Below are 17,588 nucleotides of genomic sequence, written 5' to 3' on the forward strand. Positions count from 1 at the left end.
ATAATGAATTTCTACTACAGAGGGGCCTTGACTTACGAGTTTAATTCGTTCCGAGACCGAGCTCATTAAGGAGCTCGTTAACTCAAATTACTCTGTCAACTCAATGCAAAAAATCAGCCGAGAGACAGCTGGTATCTCAAAAAACTCGTTAGTCGAGACACTCGTAAGTCAAGGCCCCACTGTATTAGGTGAGCCACAGCTGTGTACTCTCCACTATCAGCCATGGAGCAGGCTCTTCCATAGCTATTCCATCAGCCCCAGGACAGGCAGCTGATCCTTATATTTGCTATTGTTAATACAGTAGAATCTCGGTTCTTGAACTTAATTTGTTCTGGCAGGCTGTTTGAGAAGTGATCTGTTCAAAAACCAAATCATTTTTTCCCATTAATATCATATAAGTTGAATTAATCCATTCCAGACCCCCCCAATGATTCCCTATTTTGACCTTTCTTATATACAGTACATGCCTAATATACTATTTAATCTGTAAATAAACACTCCTTTTCTTAAATGTATCGAACCACCCCCTACTGGCCTTAAAGGAAACACTATTAGCACTCGATCTGGGGATGTCAGCATGTGGCATCTTTGCTGGTTCATACATCACTGCCTCCTATATGTCTGTCACTGATTAATTGCTTTTTCTTTATCCAAATCAACAGGGAGTTTTTCCCTCTCTTCAATTGCCTATGATCATTGTTTCTTTCACACCCTTAGCAACATTAGCACTCTTGATGGCCTCTTTATGTTTTAAAATTGTGCTAATTATTGATTTCCCCAGCAACAAAAGCATTCTCCCTTGCCAGAGAGATGCTTTTTGTCATGCTGAGGTATCAGCTTGAAAGGGTTGCCATTTTGGAAAACTATGAAGTTTGGTTCAACAACAGAGACTTTTTTTTCTGTGAACAACTTGGTCGAGAACCAAATTGTTCAAGATAGGAGATGTTCAAGAAATGAATTATGACTGTTTTCTTTAGAGTTCTCTTTTTATATTAGCTGACCCTTCATTACGCCAATTCCCTGTTAAATTTAAAGATCCTTTATAATAAACTAGAGGCCTGGTGCACAAAATTCGTGCATGGGTAGGATCCCTAGGGCTGGTCAGTGATCAGGGCAGATTGGGGCTTTCTGCCTGCCGGCCGGGACCTTCCTTCATTCTGCACTGCCCCCTGGTGGTCAGCACACATCATAGCGAGTGAGCAAACTCCTGAGGGGACACTTCGCATATTAGCTTTCCCTATTCAAAGCAGTACATAGTTTTTCTCTCTTGATTAGAGTTAGGCCAATATACCTTATTAACAGTGTAGGTGGTTCTCTTCAGTGACATGAAGACCAACACAAGAACCTCATTTTAGGAGCTCCAGTGGCGCAATAGGTTAGCGCGTGGTACTTATAAGAACCTCATTTTAAACAAGAGTTCATTTTGACATGTTTTACTTTTAAAATTCAAAATTAAATAGGAATGATTTAGACTGAGTTTAAGCATAGTACTAAGTCCGAATTATTTTATATATTTCTTAGTAGGGCTATTTCAATAATGGTTTGGCAAGCTGCACATTGCTTCTTCAAACATTCTATAGTCTAAACTAGCATTAATCAGTCCCAGTCCATAACTTATAATCACTTTCAGCATTATTTTTAATAAGTAATTGCTTATCTCTTATCATTCAAGCTTTACAAGGCCTAAAATATGGAAGCCAAAATTGAATATAATGTTATAAAATTAATTTTCATTACTAAAAGGAGTTCTTAAGCATAAATAACAATGTCAAATAACATGGGTCAAGGTTTTTGGCTTGACTTTCTACACATTCCTTCCAGTACGAGACTTTATAACTCTGGCCAGCTCTTAACCACAAGGAAGCCCAAATAAGCATGTGATGGTGGGTTGGTGCAAGCAAAACAATATCTTGGGAAATAGCTTAAAAAACAGGGAACCCATAGTGTTATCTTTTTAAAACAGTGTTTTAATGTCTGCTGTGCCTTTTAACTGGAAATACATTAAGGAGTTCATTATTTTTTAACAGTTTAACAAAATTTTAAGATTAACAAAATTTCAATAATCTATTTACAAAATAAAAAACCAAAACAAACAAAAGAGCCCTCCAAAGTTACTCAAGAAGGAAAGATACACCACTTTTTACAAAACTAGAAGATAACCACCAAAATTCCACCGAGAAAGAGAGAAGAGTGGAGACTACAGATTACACACTGAAAAGCAAACAAGTGTTTTGTGGTTTTAACAAATTTCAGAATACATTCTAATTTCTAAAACAATAAAAACTAAAAATCACTGTTCATTTTGAATGCCTCCATAAATGAAATGTATAAAATTGTTAGTAGCTACTATTAAATACAAGACAAGATAGAAATTACTTTTTAAGTAATGTATATTATTGCTTAGAATATGCTTTAGAAAAACAGAAATGATTTTACATGGAAATTTATTATTTTTAAAATATAGTTTTTCTTACTTGAGAGAGGCCAGGGGACGATGCATGTCCCGGGGGCGTTGCCGCAAGATTTGGATGCCCCTTGTTTATTTCATGTGCTGCATAAGGGGAAGGGGTCGGGGGTCCTGGCTGTCTTGCTACCTGTGAGGAAATCAATATTTATTTTATTAGTAAGAGTATTATAATAGTAACTTAATCTTAATAAACATAACTAAACTGGCAAACTTTTTAAAATTGAATTTTCTGCCTCACAATTTATACTAAAGTGCCAAACTGACAAAAGGCTTAAATTTTCAATACTGAAGCACTGAAATTCTTAGAAAAATTATAAACATGAGTATTTCCATCAATTTGATAGAAGGTTCTTGTGCATCATCTAAAACCAAAACCCTAAAAGGAAAAAATATGTTAAATAATAGAAGCCAGACTTGAAACTGCATAATGTACAATGATTACATTTTGTAAAAGGATTTACAAAAAAGATAAAGGATTGCAAGGGGATGAGGATAACTACAAAAAGACAAAGAAATTTGGGGGAGTGTTACAACTTCTATATCTTGATTATAGTGGGAATTACATGTCTCTATGTGTTTGTCAAAACTCACATAATGGTAAACTAAAAAAAGTGAATTTCACTTCATGTAAATTACACTTCAATAATCCTGAACCCAAAAAAGGAAAAGCTACTTATAGAGTATAATCTCAATTTTATTTTTAAAAAGAAGATATATAGCCCTACCCAAGTAGGTGAAGTGGTTGGAGCATCATCCCAATGTTCGAGGGTTATAGGTTCAGTCCCCGGACAGGGCAATTACAAGAATCAACCAATGAATGCATAAGTGGAGCAAAATACCAATGTTTTTTTCTCTCTTACTCTCTATCTTCCTCTCCCTCTAAAATCAATAAATTTTAAAAAGTAAATGTACATGTGTAGGTGTTTCTGTATGTATAACTTTCTTTATATATATGTTTACATATATACACATACATATAGGGTGTCCCATAGTATACTCTGAGTAATTATTAATTCCAATGGATTAAATCTCAAAAGAAAGAAACAGCCCTCAGGTGTTAAGTGTGTATACATTTTTTGGGACGCCCTGTATATACATACACATACTCCAAGTATAAATGTCATATTAAAAAGATTTGTAAAGAGATAGAGAGATGTTTTCTTTTTTCCCTCATTTTTATTTTCTAATACTAGAGGCCTGATGCATGAAATTTGTGCAAAGGGCTCGGCCCTCACAGCCCCAGGTGCCTCGACCAGCCCTCACAGCCCCTTGCAGCCTCAGCCGGCCCTCACAGCCCCAGCTTCATCTGGAAGGTCATCCGGACAGTTGTTCTGCTGTTCAGTCTAATTAGCATATTAGCACTTTATTATATAGGATAGTTCAATAGCCATAAACTTGTACAACAGAAGAATAACTATGATTCTATGCAAACAGAATTACATTTCCCCACTTTTTGCTGGCAATAAACTGCCCATCAGCCTGTGATTGATATGAGACCACTTCACTCAGGCCCCTTTCTAGAGTCAATCAATCCTAACCAGCTCCTCTCTATCATAGTCTAAACCACTCTAGCACTGCACTCCATGAGTGGAGGGCAATTCTGCAGTCATCTAATATTAAAGAATCCATCCTAAATAGAGTGGGGTTCTTTAATTTCAGTGGGCCTTTTGTAATCTAGTGGAAACTACAGATCTCTTCCTAGGATCAAATTTTTAATGCCTAAAATACATAGAATTCTAATAAAAACCAACTACTGTATATTGAAATACAGCTGCCTAACTTTATAATTCAAAGAAATGATAACATTCAATGAAACATTTTCTCCTTCTAAGTTCTTAGAAAGTGGTCTCCAAATGGCATTAGATTTGCCTGGAATTCAATCAGTCCAAAGCTCTGAATAAAATCTACTCCCTGGTAATCTAACCTTAGAATCCCTTATGTCTATCTAAAATAGACATAAACACCTAAAGGCTCAGCTGCCTGACCCCAATGCTAAAATAAAATGGACTCACAGAGAACTAACTACAGTAAAAAGATTTACAGTATAAACGAAACATGAATGATGCTAAAATGTAATCAAATTAAATTTAATTTCTTTCTTGCTTTTTAAATAACTACGATTTTCTTGAAAAACTTCATTTCCAATTTTGAATAAAATTTTTTTATAAGGGCATGAGGTTTACTATAAAATGTTATAGCATTTCTAAAACTCATCAGAAATTTTTCAAAAGATAAAAATTGGGCAGCTATTTAAACATCTATTTTCAAAAACTAATAATCAGAAATAACTTCTCCCGACAAGGTTTTATAAATTTATATTCTTATTTCATATGTTTTGAAATAAGAATAAATTATTTTGACATTCCACTAAAGTAAACATCAAAATGGATACACATTTTTAATATTTTTAAAAATTTGCAAAGTAAAATAAAGTGAAGGCCATAAAGTTGTATAAAGCTATATAAAATCAAACTCATCCTGATAAAACAAGATTAAACTTACCTAGGACAATAAATGATAGTATTGAAAAATGTAAAAGAAAAGAAAGCTATTTGTTAAGAATAATAGATATTAAAATATAGTGTGGCTCAGTTGGTTAAAATGTAGACTGGTGCACAAAACGGTCGCAGGTTCAAATTGTGGTTAGGGCACATACCCAGGTTGTGGTTTTGATCTCCGGTCCGTACAGAAGGCAACCAATCAATATTTCTCTCTCACATCGGTGAGCTCTCTCTCCCTTCTTCTCTCTCTAAAACCAATAAAACATATGCTCAGGTGAGGATTAGAATGAGTGAATGAATGAATATTTGAAAAATAAATATATTGCTACATGCATGTCAATAACAAAAGTAAAATTTTAAAAACCTCATCCCTTATTGACAGGGATCAAAAAACACAGGTCACAAATAAAATACTGTGAATGGGTTTACCATGCTCCCAGAACTATAGAGCATACATCACAACTGCCTTAAAACCTTAACTCAACAATGATTCCACCTTGGCCGGTGTGGCTCTATGGTTAGAACATTGGCCCACTCACCAAAAGGTCATGGGTTCGATTCCCAGTCAAGGAACCAAACCTGGATTGCAAGCACATGTGGGAGGCAACTAATTGATGTTTCTCTCCCTCCCTCCCTCTCTCCTTTCCACTCTCTCTAAAAATCAATGGAAAAATATCCTCCGGTGAAGATTAACAGCAACCAAAAAACAGATTCCATTTTGGGATACATACCCCTAAAAATATACATTGCCTAAAAAATTAGGAACTTATATATCCAGTAGCACCACACATGATATCAAGAAAGGTAGAAATAACAAATAACAGGAAAATAAAATAACATAATTTGGACTAAAGGCAAAACATATATATGTGGACGACTTTCAATATAAATAAATACGTAAAATAATCAAGAATTTAAAAAAAGAAAAAATACAGTCTTCAGAAATGTAAAGAGATTTATATAATGACAAAGACCAAAAGAACAATTAAAATTATTTCAGATAGACATTCCTTTTTCTCTGAAAATTGCTTGAGTGCACTTTTTTAAGAGTAGTATTGTATCACCCCATAAAAACAAATGTTTGAGAGAAAGAGAAAAGGCATCTTGCCAAAGCCAAAAGAACTATGCTACTGCTACATCAACATTATCCTAGCCAAGTAGTTCAGTTGGTTAGAGCACTGTCCAAATATGCCAAGGTTGTGGGTTCAACCCCTGGTCAGGGTACATACAAGAAACAATGAATACATAAATAAGTGGCACAACATATCAATGTTTCTCTCTCTGTCTCTCTCAAATCAAGTTAAAAAAAAATTTTAATCTTTTTCTTAAAGCAAGCACCAGTGAAAAAGAGTATTCACAGGCAAATATCCCAGAGGTGTACATCCAATGCTGTTGCTAACAACTATGCCAAACTGCAAGAATCCTTTAGTATTATATATTCTGGTAGGGCACTCACAACTAAATTTGGGGATCCCTACTAATAAAAGCAAGCCAAAGAAAATTATCTGTATCAAAATAAGAGAACTAGAATCATGCTATTCTTTAAAAAATTCTTCCTAGAAAGAAACTGCTATATACAATAAATCTCTGACCTTCATTATGCTCTAATTAATTCAAAGAGACTCCTATTACAAGTGTCACACTGCATTACAGAATATATTTTCTTTTAGTGTAATATAGAGCTTAATATTATTGCCAGGGAAAAAGGTACACCATCTTCAATTAGAAATTATACAGGATGTAAGCAGTTAACACAATCCTATCCCAAGGAAATGGCACAAGGGCTATAATAATAGCCAGATTGTGAAAATATACAAATTCCTTTGCTCTCAGCAAAAGGAAGCCACCACAATTTTTAAATGGGGATGAAATCTTACTTCATTTGTATTTTCTGATGGTAAGACAGAGGCTAGAATGTCCACCAAAATATTTTGTATATGAATGTTGATAGCATATTCCTAAGAGCAAAAAGTGGAAACAACTCAAATATCTACCATTAACTGATGAACAGATAAATAAAATATAGTATTATCTATCAACAGATATTATTCAGCAATAAAGTATTATGCTAAGAGAAATAAGTAATCACAAAGTTCCAGATATAGTATAATTCCATTTATAATGAAACATCCATACTAATATGCAAATCCGTAAAAGATAGATTAGTGGTTGCCTAGGGCTTTGGAGTTGGGAAGTGATGGGCTAATAAGGAACACAGGGTTTCTCTTCGGGGTAATGAAAATGCCCTAAGATTAACTGTGGTGATGGCTGTACAACTCTGAATATGCTAAAATCCATTGAATTGTACATTTTAAATGAGTTAATTATGTATGGTTTAACTTTATCTCAAATAAAGAGACAGACACAGAAGCCAACGCTGAGGAAGCAAGCTGCCTGGTAATGAGAAAGATGATTTTCATATGAGAATTAATTTAAAAGAACCAACTTGATTAAATAACTTTAATCAAGGGCTTCAGAAATGATTTATGGTTTCTACCTAAAGGCATCAACAAGAAACCTATAAAGATTCACTTCTGGCTGCAAGAAAAGACATGGCAGACTTAGAAGTATGTTATCCTACTCACCTAACCTGAACTTCATTCAGATTATTGGCTTTGCTGACACAACAGCAAATAATATTTCTATCTTAGTTAACTATTCACTTTAATTTTTTCTATTCTTCTTCCATATATTGGAAGGTGAGTTACTGAAAATACAATAGGAGAAAACATGACCATACCTAATTTCAGCTCTATCATTTAACAGCAGTGTTACTATGGGGAATAACTCAGGGTTTTTCACTTTCCTGCCTTATAAAATAAAATCTTAGAGGGATATAATGAAGATGAGAAATCAATTTTGGAAAGTAACTAGTATAGTGCTTGATACAAAAAAAATGGAAGCTATTAGTATTTCTATCCACAAATTAAACTTTAGGTTCATGAAGACCATTATAAGAACAGGAGAGGCCTGATGCACTAAGATTCGTGCAAGAATGGGCCTTCCTTCCCCTGGCTGCTGGCCCCGCCTTTGCTCTGGCTGGAGCCATCTTTCTGCCTTCGCTCCAGCCCGGAGCTGCCTTTCTGCCTTCCCACGCTGCCCAGAGGCCGGAGCGGCTGGGGCGGTGCAGAACGCCTGTGTTGTTACCCCGGGCTGCTCGGTGCCTGCATATACAAATTAACTGGCCATATTTGTTGGGTTAATTTGCATAGTCACTCCTGATTGGCTGGTGGGCATTGTGAAGGTGCGGTCGATTTGCATCTTTCTCTTTTATTAGTGTGGATACACATTACTTTTAAAATTAATTTGGTATCTAGAACATCTGTAACCACAGATTACATGAATTCATATCATGTATGTGCAAGATCAATAACTATTTTTATAATATAAAATATTAAATTAAGAAGAAATAGAGTTTTCAATTAGTTTAGGTTAAAACATCAAAGGATTTTACCGGCTGAGGGATATGCATGAGGTAACAAAATTCATTTATATCTGCTTTGTTACTATGCCCACAAAAACAAGTTAGCAAATGAAATAAAAATTTAACACTGAATCACTGGCTATTGAAAAAAGGACAAATTCACTGACTCTGTAATAAAATAAATTCCTATATGTTCTGAAGAAGGTTCTTAAAGGAAATGATCACTGGTTCCAAAAGGTATGCCCATACTCTTTAGAACACTATTTTCTGTACAAACATACTTCATTTTATTGCCCTCACAAATAATGTGGTGGGTATTTTGTTTGTTTTTTACAAATTAAAGGTTTGTGGCAACCCTGTGTCCATCAAGTTTATCAGCGCCATTTTTCCAACAGCGTTTGCTCAACTTGTGCCTCTGTCACATTTTGGTAATTTTCATACTATTTCAAACTTTCTCATTATGTTATGGTGATTTGTGAACAATGATCTTTCATATCATTTTTGCAATAGTTTTTGCAGCATCATGAACATGCCCATATAAAATGGTGAACTTAATCAAAAAATTTGTGTGTTTTGATTGCTCCACCAATTGCCTGTTTATTTCTCTACTTCTCCTCAGGCCTCACTATCCTGACACAACAATATTGAAACGAGGCCAATTAATAACCCTACAATGGCCTCTAAGAGTTTAAGTGAAAGGGTAGAGTCTTATGTTTCTCCTTAAATCAATAAAAAATATATATTTAAAATAATTATGAATCAATAAAAATATATATTTAAAAGAATTAAGCTAAATAAATTCTGCCTGTCTTATATAAATGGAACAACAAAATCTGGATGATAGCACATCAGTTTATAACATGCTTTACTGAGTATTTTAATCCCACTGTTGAGACCTACTGCCCAGGAAAAAAAAAATTATTTTTTTTTTCAAAATATTACTGCTCATTAACTATGCAGCTGGTCACTAAAGAGTTCTGGTGAAGATATATAAGATTAATGTTTTTTTCCTGCTAATTGCCCTTCTGCAGTTCATTGATCAAAACGTAATTATGACTTTCAAGTCTTATTATTTTAGAAATTCATTTCACAAGGCTATAGCTGCCATAGAAAGCGATTCCTCTGATGGATCCGGGCAAAGTAAAAAAAAAAAAAACCTTCTGAAAAGAATTCACCATTTTAGATGACATTAAGAACTTCATGATTCATGGGCAGAGGTCAAAATATCAACATTAACAGGAGTTTGAAAGATATTGATTCCAACTTTCAGGGATGATTTTGAGAGTTCAAGACTTCAGTGGAGGAATAACTGCAGATGTGGTTGAAATAGCAAGAAAACTAAAATTAGGAGCAGAGCCTGAAGATGTAACTGATTTGCTGCAATCTCATGGTAACCATAAACCAAAAACCTATAATAGGTACACACACAAAAATAAAGAGAAAGGAACCCAAACAAATCACTAAAACAAGTCATCAGCCCTAGCTGGTTTGGCTTAGCCTGCAGACTGAAGGGTCCCGCATTCGTTCTAGTCAAGGGCACATGCCCAGGTTGAGGGCTCAATCTCCAGTAGGGGAGCGTGCAGGAGCCAATTAATGATTCTCTCTTATCACTGGTGTTTCTATCTCTCTCTCCCTCTCCCTTTCTATCTAAAATCAATAAAAATATATATTTTTAAAAAGTCACCAATGTTATGAGAGCAAGAGAAGGAAACGTGAAAAATTATAAAAACAACCAGAAAACAATTAATATAATGACAATATATAATTATCAATAATTACATTCAATGGAAATGGACTAAATGCTCCAATCAAAAGATATAGGGTGGCTGAATGGATACAAGACCCACTTCAGATCAAAAGATATACACAGATTGAAAAATGAAGGGGAGGGAAAAGATATTTCATGCAAATTGAGAAAAAAAAAAAGAAAGAAAGCTGGGGTAGCAATACTTAGAACAGACAAGATAAGACTTAAAAACACATGGGAGGTACTGAGAGTCTCACAAGAAAGATTCATGGAGATTATCATTCTTCAGTATAAGAATTGACAATATAAATTTTCTTACAGGTGAAACCAGGAAAAAAATAATCAGACAAAAAAGAGTAAGAGGTCAAAAAGCAAGAGTTAAGAAGGAAATGGGTTTTAGAAAAAACAACAAACTGTTTCATTTTAAAATATTATTTTCATCAAATGTTTTCTTAGTTAATTGTTAGGGGACCAAGAACAGTGACCTCATTATATTGAGAGGAAATAGAGAAAAGAAAGAAGAATTGTAAGAGAACTGAAACACCATCCATCAAAGCAAAGATTCAATGGATAATGACAAATCTAACAATGGTAGGAAAACCATATTATTTATAAATACAGAGCTAATGCCACAGGAACTGAAATCAAATATGGTTAAAAAGAGCTACCTCTGAAGGACAAGAATGAAGGGTGAAGTGTAGACAAGGGTGGTTCCTTTTCATTATAAACCCTTCTAAATTATTTGCTTTTTAAAACCATAGATAGTATTCCATTGCTCTGTTTTCATTAAATAGGTGGATAAATTTTAACCAGCTATTTAAGAATCATCATAAAGAAATTACCAAGAGCCCTGACCGGTTTGGCTCAGTGGATAGAGCGTCGGCCTGCGGACTGAGGTCCCGGGTTCGATTCCAGTCAAAGGCATGTACCATGGTTGTAGGCACATCCCCAGTGGGGGCATGCAGGGGGCAGCTGATCGATGTTTCTCTCTCATCGATGTTTCTAACTCTCTATCCCTCTCCCTTCCTCTCTGTAAAAAATCAATAAAATATATTAAAAAAAAAAAAAAGAAATTACCAAGATAGCCCTGACCAGTTTGGCTCAATGGATAGAGCATCGGCCTGCGGACTCAAGGGTCCCAGGTTCGATTCCGGTCAAGGGCATGTACCTTAGTTGCGGGCACATACCCAGTGGCAGGTGTGCAGGAGGCAGCTGATCATTGTTTCTCTCTCATCGATGTTTCTAATTCTCTATCCCTCTCCCTTCCTCTCTGTAAAAAAAATCAATAAAATATATATTATTTAAAAAAAAGAAAAGAAATTACCAAGATAAAGATCAATGTGCAAGGGTGTTCAATGCAGTATTATTTATAAAACCAGACCCAAACGCCCATAAGAGATGACTAGTTATATAAATCAAACTGTTAAACTGTTCTTTATAAACATCTCCACCCCTAAAAACACTTTCTTCTTTCTTCCCAATATAACAAAAAAATCCAGTAATAATGTAGTTCTGTATTTAATGACACAAGTCACAGTTCACTAAAATGATGTATAATTGTATACTAACATGAAATATGCTCAATATACTAAGAAAAAATGCAACTACAGGCAGTACATAAATATTTGTTTGTTTTTAAAGTTATATGTATACCCTGGCCGGGTAGCTCAGTTGGTTCGAGTGTTGTCCCAATACACCAAGGCTGAGTTCCATCCCTGTGGTTAGATCACATACAAGAATCAACCAACAAATGTATAAATAAGTGGAACAACAAATTAATGTTTCCTCTCTCTCTCTCTCAGAAAAAAAATCAATCAATAAAATTATTTTTAACAATTATATGTATATAACTTTTAAAGTTATATGTATGCATTTTATATATGTCTATTAAAATATAAAGCACCTGGAAGAAATTCCCTAGAAAACATTATAAATGGCTGCTTTTTATTCACTTCACAATGTTATTTCCTGATATTTTTGTTAATTGGTATTATTTAGTCAGAAAAAATTACAACCATGAGGCGGTTGTTTGAATATTACATTTATTATAACAGAAATTATATATACCCCTTCAGGAATAGGTAACTACAACCTTAAGATATATCATTAGAAAGACTTTTTAATGAGAAGTTGCTTATAATTTTAAGAAAGAGGAATATGAAATTGCAATACACTAATTTCATCTTTTTTAAGTGAACAACAAAAAAAATTACAAGAAACATATCAAAATGGAGGCATGCCCCTTTGGTAGCAAGATCATGGATCATTTTTTTTTTCTGTTATGCTTTTCTCTGAGTTTCATTTTTTTCTAACAGGCACATTTATTTTATAGTAAACAAAATCTGCTACTTGAAACTTCGTAATTAGGTTTCCACACTGGCCTATAAATTCCTATTTAAAGCCAATGATGTAGCTGAAAAAGCAAGGTTCACATTACCCTCTCTGTTCCTGAGGCCACACAGAGCAATCATCACTGTGATTCTCATCTGCTCAAGTCCTTGCAGCCCTAATGGACAGGGGCAGGATGTAAGGAATACTTATGACAGGACTTACAGACAAATGGCCTCTTAGACATTTATGCATAAATATTTTATTAAATTATTAATTCTACCAAATCTCACCACTTATAATATGGTTATTTGGTAGTTTAGAATTTAGAATATCAACTGAAAATACCAGGAACAGCTCAGATGGCCAGGGCTGCCTTACAATATTTAAGGGAGCAGGCCAAGATGGTAAAGATTTTTATTTCTTTCATTGTCCAAAGAAGTGCCTTAAGATTCTAAGGTCCCTTCCCAATTTAGCAGTAAAATCTTAATCAATTAGGAATAACTGTCTTGGGAAAGGAACATAGTGGTAAAGAATATCTATTCTACTAAGTCCAACCATTTTAAGAAAACTAACTTTACACATATACATGAACATAAGAAATTAATCCCTTATTTTTCAAGGAATACATATTTTGTAGGCCATTTGCTGTCCCAGCTCTCAGATGAACAATTGACAACTGACCTGAAGGTGATAGCTTCTAATGGAGATATTCACATTCTTTTTATATGTTCCAAAGTCTCACTACCAAAGCTCTTAGCTTTTCACCATGGAAAAAATTATACGATAGTTGGGAGATTATTGGTATAAATCAAACAACTACAATGGTATTAGTCATTTTCCAATTTATAACTTAATTTCTGTAAACTTACAGTTTGCTTTTTTTCTGCTGATTTTCCTTCAGTTGCTAATGAACCATTTATCTAACTAATCAAGGTTAAGTAAATTGTTTCATAGTCCGAAGTATCAGAACTGTGAATTCAGTATTCAGCTATAAATAAGCATCAATTTATTTTATCAAAGTCACAATATTAAGTTGCTGTGATACAGGTCCAAGTCATGTGAGACATGAGATATATGCTCCCATACTAAGGATGAGTCAATGGTCATCACTCTCCAGGCAAAAAGTCTGAAACAAGGAACAAAAGCAGAAGGTGTCCTGATTCAAGTTATCTTATAAGCAGGCCCAATGACATTAATAAAAGAACATGGGTTTTTGAGAGACCTGAGTTTAAATTCTGGCTCCACTATGCAGATATTATATAAGCAAATTACTTAAATTCAGTTTCTTCCTCTGTGAAAGGAAAAAATAAAAACAATTCTGCAGTTCATTGAACATACTAAATGAGATCAAATGCATCACAATGCTTGGTATATAAAAATAATTTTCAAATGGTAGCTATTGTAATATTTAATTATTTATAAATACTAAAATGTTTAGCTTAAGATCCTAGTATTAGGCATAATGATCCTATTAGGGGTAAGCCAAATAGTTCTAGGATCAAATTATTACAAATTTTGATTTTCATTATACAAATGGGGGAGGAGGATAGGCAGGAATTGCACTAATCCTAAAGCAGTGGTTCTCAAAGTATGGTCTCTGGACCAGTGGCATCAGCATCACCTAGGAACTTGTTAAAAATGCACATTCGAAGGCCTCACCCTACCAGGGATGGGCACACTTTTTGACTCGAGGGCCACAATGGGTTCTTAAACTGGACCGGAGGGCCGGAACAAAAGCATGGATGGAGTGTTTGTGTGAACTAATATAAATTCAAAGTAAACATCATTACATAAAAGGGTACGGTCTATTTTTTTTTTTTAGTTTTATTCATTTCAAGCGGGCCGTAGTTTGCCCACGGCTGCCCTAGACCTACTAAGTAACTTCAGGAGTGAACCCCACTAAAATTTAACAACTACTGACTTAAATACAACAGTAACAAGTTTTTGCTACCATTTACAGCACTTGCTTTGCATGTTTGGTTTTAGTACAAGTTACAACACAATTTAAAAGGTAAAGTACTGGACATATACAAGTATACGGCTATGCTTTATTATTGCTGAGTATGACGGTACAAAGAAACACTGTCATTTATAAATATCTGCATCCCTAATATGTTTTCTTTCCTATACAAGTAAAAATCACTATCTTCACTATTCAGTTTTCCTCTTTACCCTGCATTCCCATCACACTTAATGATCATCTTATACTAGGTTATGCTACAACCTCAGTTTCTTGGAATCCCTGGGGAATAAGTCATCCATTCTACAATGCCAGATTTTCCAGAGAGCTAGAAATGAATCTCTTTAAATATTAAACAAAACTTCATTTTTTTTCCTGTAACTATTTTAGACAGAAATCTTTAGCACCATACATCAAATGTAACCTAAACTTTTGCTTTTGGTGCACCGGTTGATGCCCAACCAATTAAGCCACACGGGCCAGGGCTCTAAACTTTTTTTTTTCTTATCTTAAGAGTCCATGCATTTTTTAAAAATAAATCTTTACTGTTCAGATTATTACAGTTTTTCCTCTTTTGCCCCCTATAGCTCCCCTCCACCCGGTTCCCACACCACCCTCTGTCCTTACCCCGCCCCATCCTCATCCATAGGTGTACGATTTTTGTCCAGTCTCTTCCCACTCCCCCATACCCCTTTCCCCCCGAGAATAGTCAGTCCACTCCCTTTCTATGCCCTTGATTCTACTATATTCACCAGTTTACTCTGTTCATCAGATTTTTTTATTCACTTGATTTTTAGACTCACTTGTTGATAGATATGTATCTGTTGTTCATAACTTTTATCTTTACCTTTTTCTTCTTCCTCCTCTTCTTAAAGAATACCTTTCAGCATTTTATATAATACTGTTTTGGTGGTGATGAACTCCTTTAGCTTTTTCTTATCTGTGAAGCTCTTTATCTGACCTTCAATTCTGAATGATAGCTTTGCTGGGTAAAGTAATCTTGGTTGTAGGTTCTTGCTATTCATCACTTTGAATATTTCTTGCCACTCCCTTCTGGCCTGCATAGTTTCTGTTGAGAAATCAGCTGACAGTCGTATGGGTACTCCCTTGTAGGTAACTAACTGTTTTTCTCTTGCTGCTTTAAAGATTCTTTCTTGCCGAAACCGGTTTGGCTCAGTGGATAGAGCGTCGGCCTGTGGACTGAAAGGTCCCAGGTTCGATTCCGGTCAAGGGCATGTACCTGGGTTGCGGGCACATCCCCAGTGGGAGATGTGCAGGAGGCAGCTGATCGATGTTTCTCTCTCATCGATGTTTCTGACTCTCTATCTCTCTCTCTTCCTCTCTGTAAAAAATCAATAAAATATATTTTAAAAAAAAAATAAAAAAAAAATAAAGATTCTTTCTTTGTCTTTTGCTCTTGGCATTTTAATTATGATGTGTCTTGGTGTGGTCCTCTTTGGATTCCTTTTGTTTGGGGTTCTCTGCGCTTCCTAGACTTGTAAGTCTATTTCTTTCACCAGGTAGGGGAAGTTTTCTGTCATTATTTCTTCAAATAGGTTTTCAATATCTTGCTCTCTCTCTTCTTCTGGCACCCCCATAATTCGGATGTTGGTACACCTGAAGTTGTCCCAGAGGCTCCTTACACTATCTTCATATTTTTGGATTCTTTTTGCTTTTTGCTTTTCCAGTTGGGTGTTTTTGCTTCTTCGTATTTCAAATCTTTGACTTGATTCTTGCGATCCTCTAGTCTGCTGTTGGAACTCTGTATAACAGTCTTTATTTCAGTCAGTGTATGCTTAATTTCTAGTTGGTCCTTTTACATATCCTCGAGGGTCTCACTAGATTTCTTGAGGGTCTCACTAAATTTATCGGCGGTTTCTAGGAAATTCTTGAAAAACCTTATAACCGTGGTTTTAAACTCTATATCCAGTAGTTTGCTTTCCTCCATTTGTGTCATTTGGGACCTGTTTCTTTGTCTCCGCATTTTCGCTGCTTCCCTGTGTTGATAGAGTGGCTTTGTGTACTAGGTGTCCTATAGGGCCCAATGGCTCAGCCTCCCCAATTACCTGAGGTGGACACTCTTGGTGCACCCCTTTGTGGGCTGTGTGCACAGTCTTGTTGTAGTTAAGCCTTGATTGTTGTTGGTATCACTGAGAGGAATTGACCTCCAGGACAATTGGCTGTGAGAATCAGCTCTGTCTACGGTGGGAGAACTTCGGTGCTGAAGACACCCTTCTGGGGCAAGACTTGCTTCAGTGGGGCTTTGGTGCTCACTGAGTCTGCCCCCTGAGTGTGTCCCTTATGGATCTGAGGAGTTGTAATCTGGATGGTCCCACTCTGATCACTGGGTACACTGGCTCTTGGATCTCTAAGGAGGTGCTAATTTAGCCTCTGCCTGAGGGTACCCAGCAGGAGCTATGGAGAGATCTGCAGATTCCTCTTCCTTGTTTGGGGTTTGGAGGTGCCCAGATGAGGCCCAGCTGTGAAGCAATGCAAGCTGCTGTGAGGCATTGGGCCTTCTTTTGGATGTTCTGGGTCTCTCTGACCCAGCTGCAGTTTGTTAGGTAATTTTAGATTGCAAAGGGCCAGGCCATTCATATGCAAAAGCCTCTGCGCACAGCTTGGGTGGGGCGGGGTCTCAGGGAATCAACAGGTCGGAGTAAACAGCTCTGGCTGATCCTCAGCCCTGCCCTAAGAGGCCCCGGGTCTCAGTGTCCCCTGGTAGTCGTTGTAGGCACCTCTGAGAGAAATCTGCCCTGGAGTTCCGTCTGATGCCATACAGTCCAGTTTCTCCCCATATGAGTCTGGGTCCCCAGAGACTCGCCGGAACTGGAATTCAGAGCAGTAGGGAGCTTGTGTCTCCCTCCCGATTGAAAAAGACAACCGCGTCCTCAGTTGACAGCCCTTTCCGCGTGTGCCTCTGTACCTCCTCTGAGTCTCAGTGTGCTTTTCTCTTTCCTTCTAGTTGTAGAATTTCCAGTCAGCCAGCCTTCCTGTGGTTCTGGATGATGTCCGTTTTGTCTTTTAGTTGTATTTTTGAAGTGGTTGTGTGAGGCAGCAATTTCAGGTGTTTACCTATGCCACCATCTTGGTTTCTCCCCTAAACTTTTTTTTTTATCACACAAATTCATCATTAGGAACAGCAAGTTTTATACAAA

The 17,588-nt window shown here is 36.0% G+C and overlaps 1 protein-coding gene across 10 annotated transcripts in view; it reads right to left on the reverse strand.

The window, feature by feature from the left end:
* EIF4G3 (eukaryotic translation initiation factor 4 gamma 3) overlaps positions 1 to 17,588 on the reverse strand; it is a 271,609-nt gene that overhangs the window by 184,255 nt on the left and 69,766 nt on the right. For all 10 annotated transcript variants that reach the window (XM_023758375.1, XM_023758374.1, XM_023758378.1 and 7 more), the window contains one exon: positions 2,475 to 2,594. Coding sequence is in view for 7 of the 10 variants with exons in the window: in XM_023758377.1 (XP_023614145.1) it covers positions 2,475 to 2,594 (120 nt within the window). In the remaining 3 variants the exon portion in view is untranslated. The remainder of the gene's footprint in view (positions 1 to 2,474; positions 2,595 to 17,588) is intronic.

This window comes from Myotis lucifugus, unplaced genomic scaffold, assembly GCF_000147115.1.
Source record: "Myotis lucifugus unplaced genomic scaffold, Myoluc2.0 scaffold_128, whole genome shotgun sequence".
In the NCBI taxonomy this organism is placed as follows: Eukaryota; Metazoa; Chordata; class Mammalia; order Chiroptera; family Vespertilionidae; genus Myotis; species Myotis lucifugus.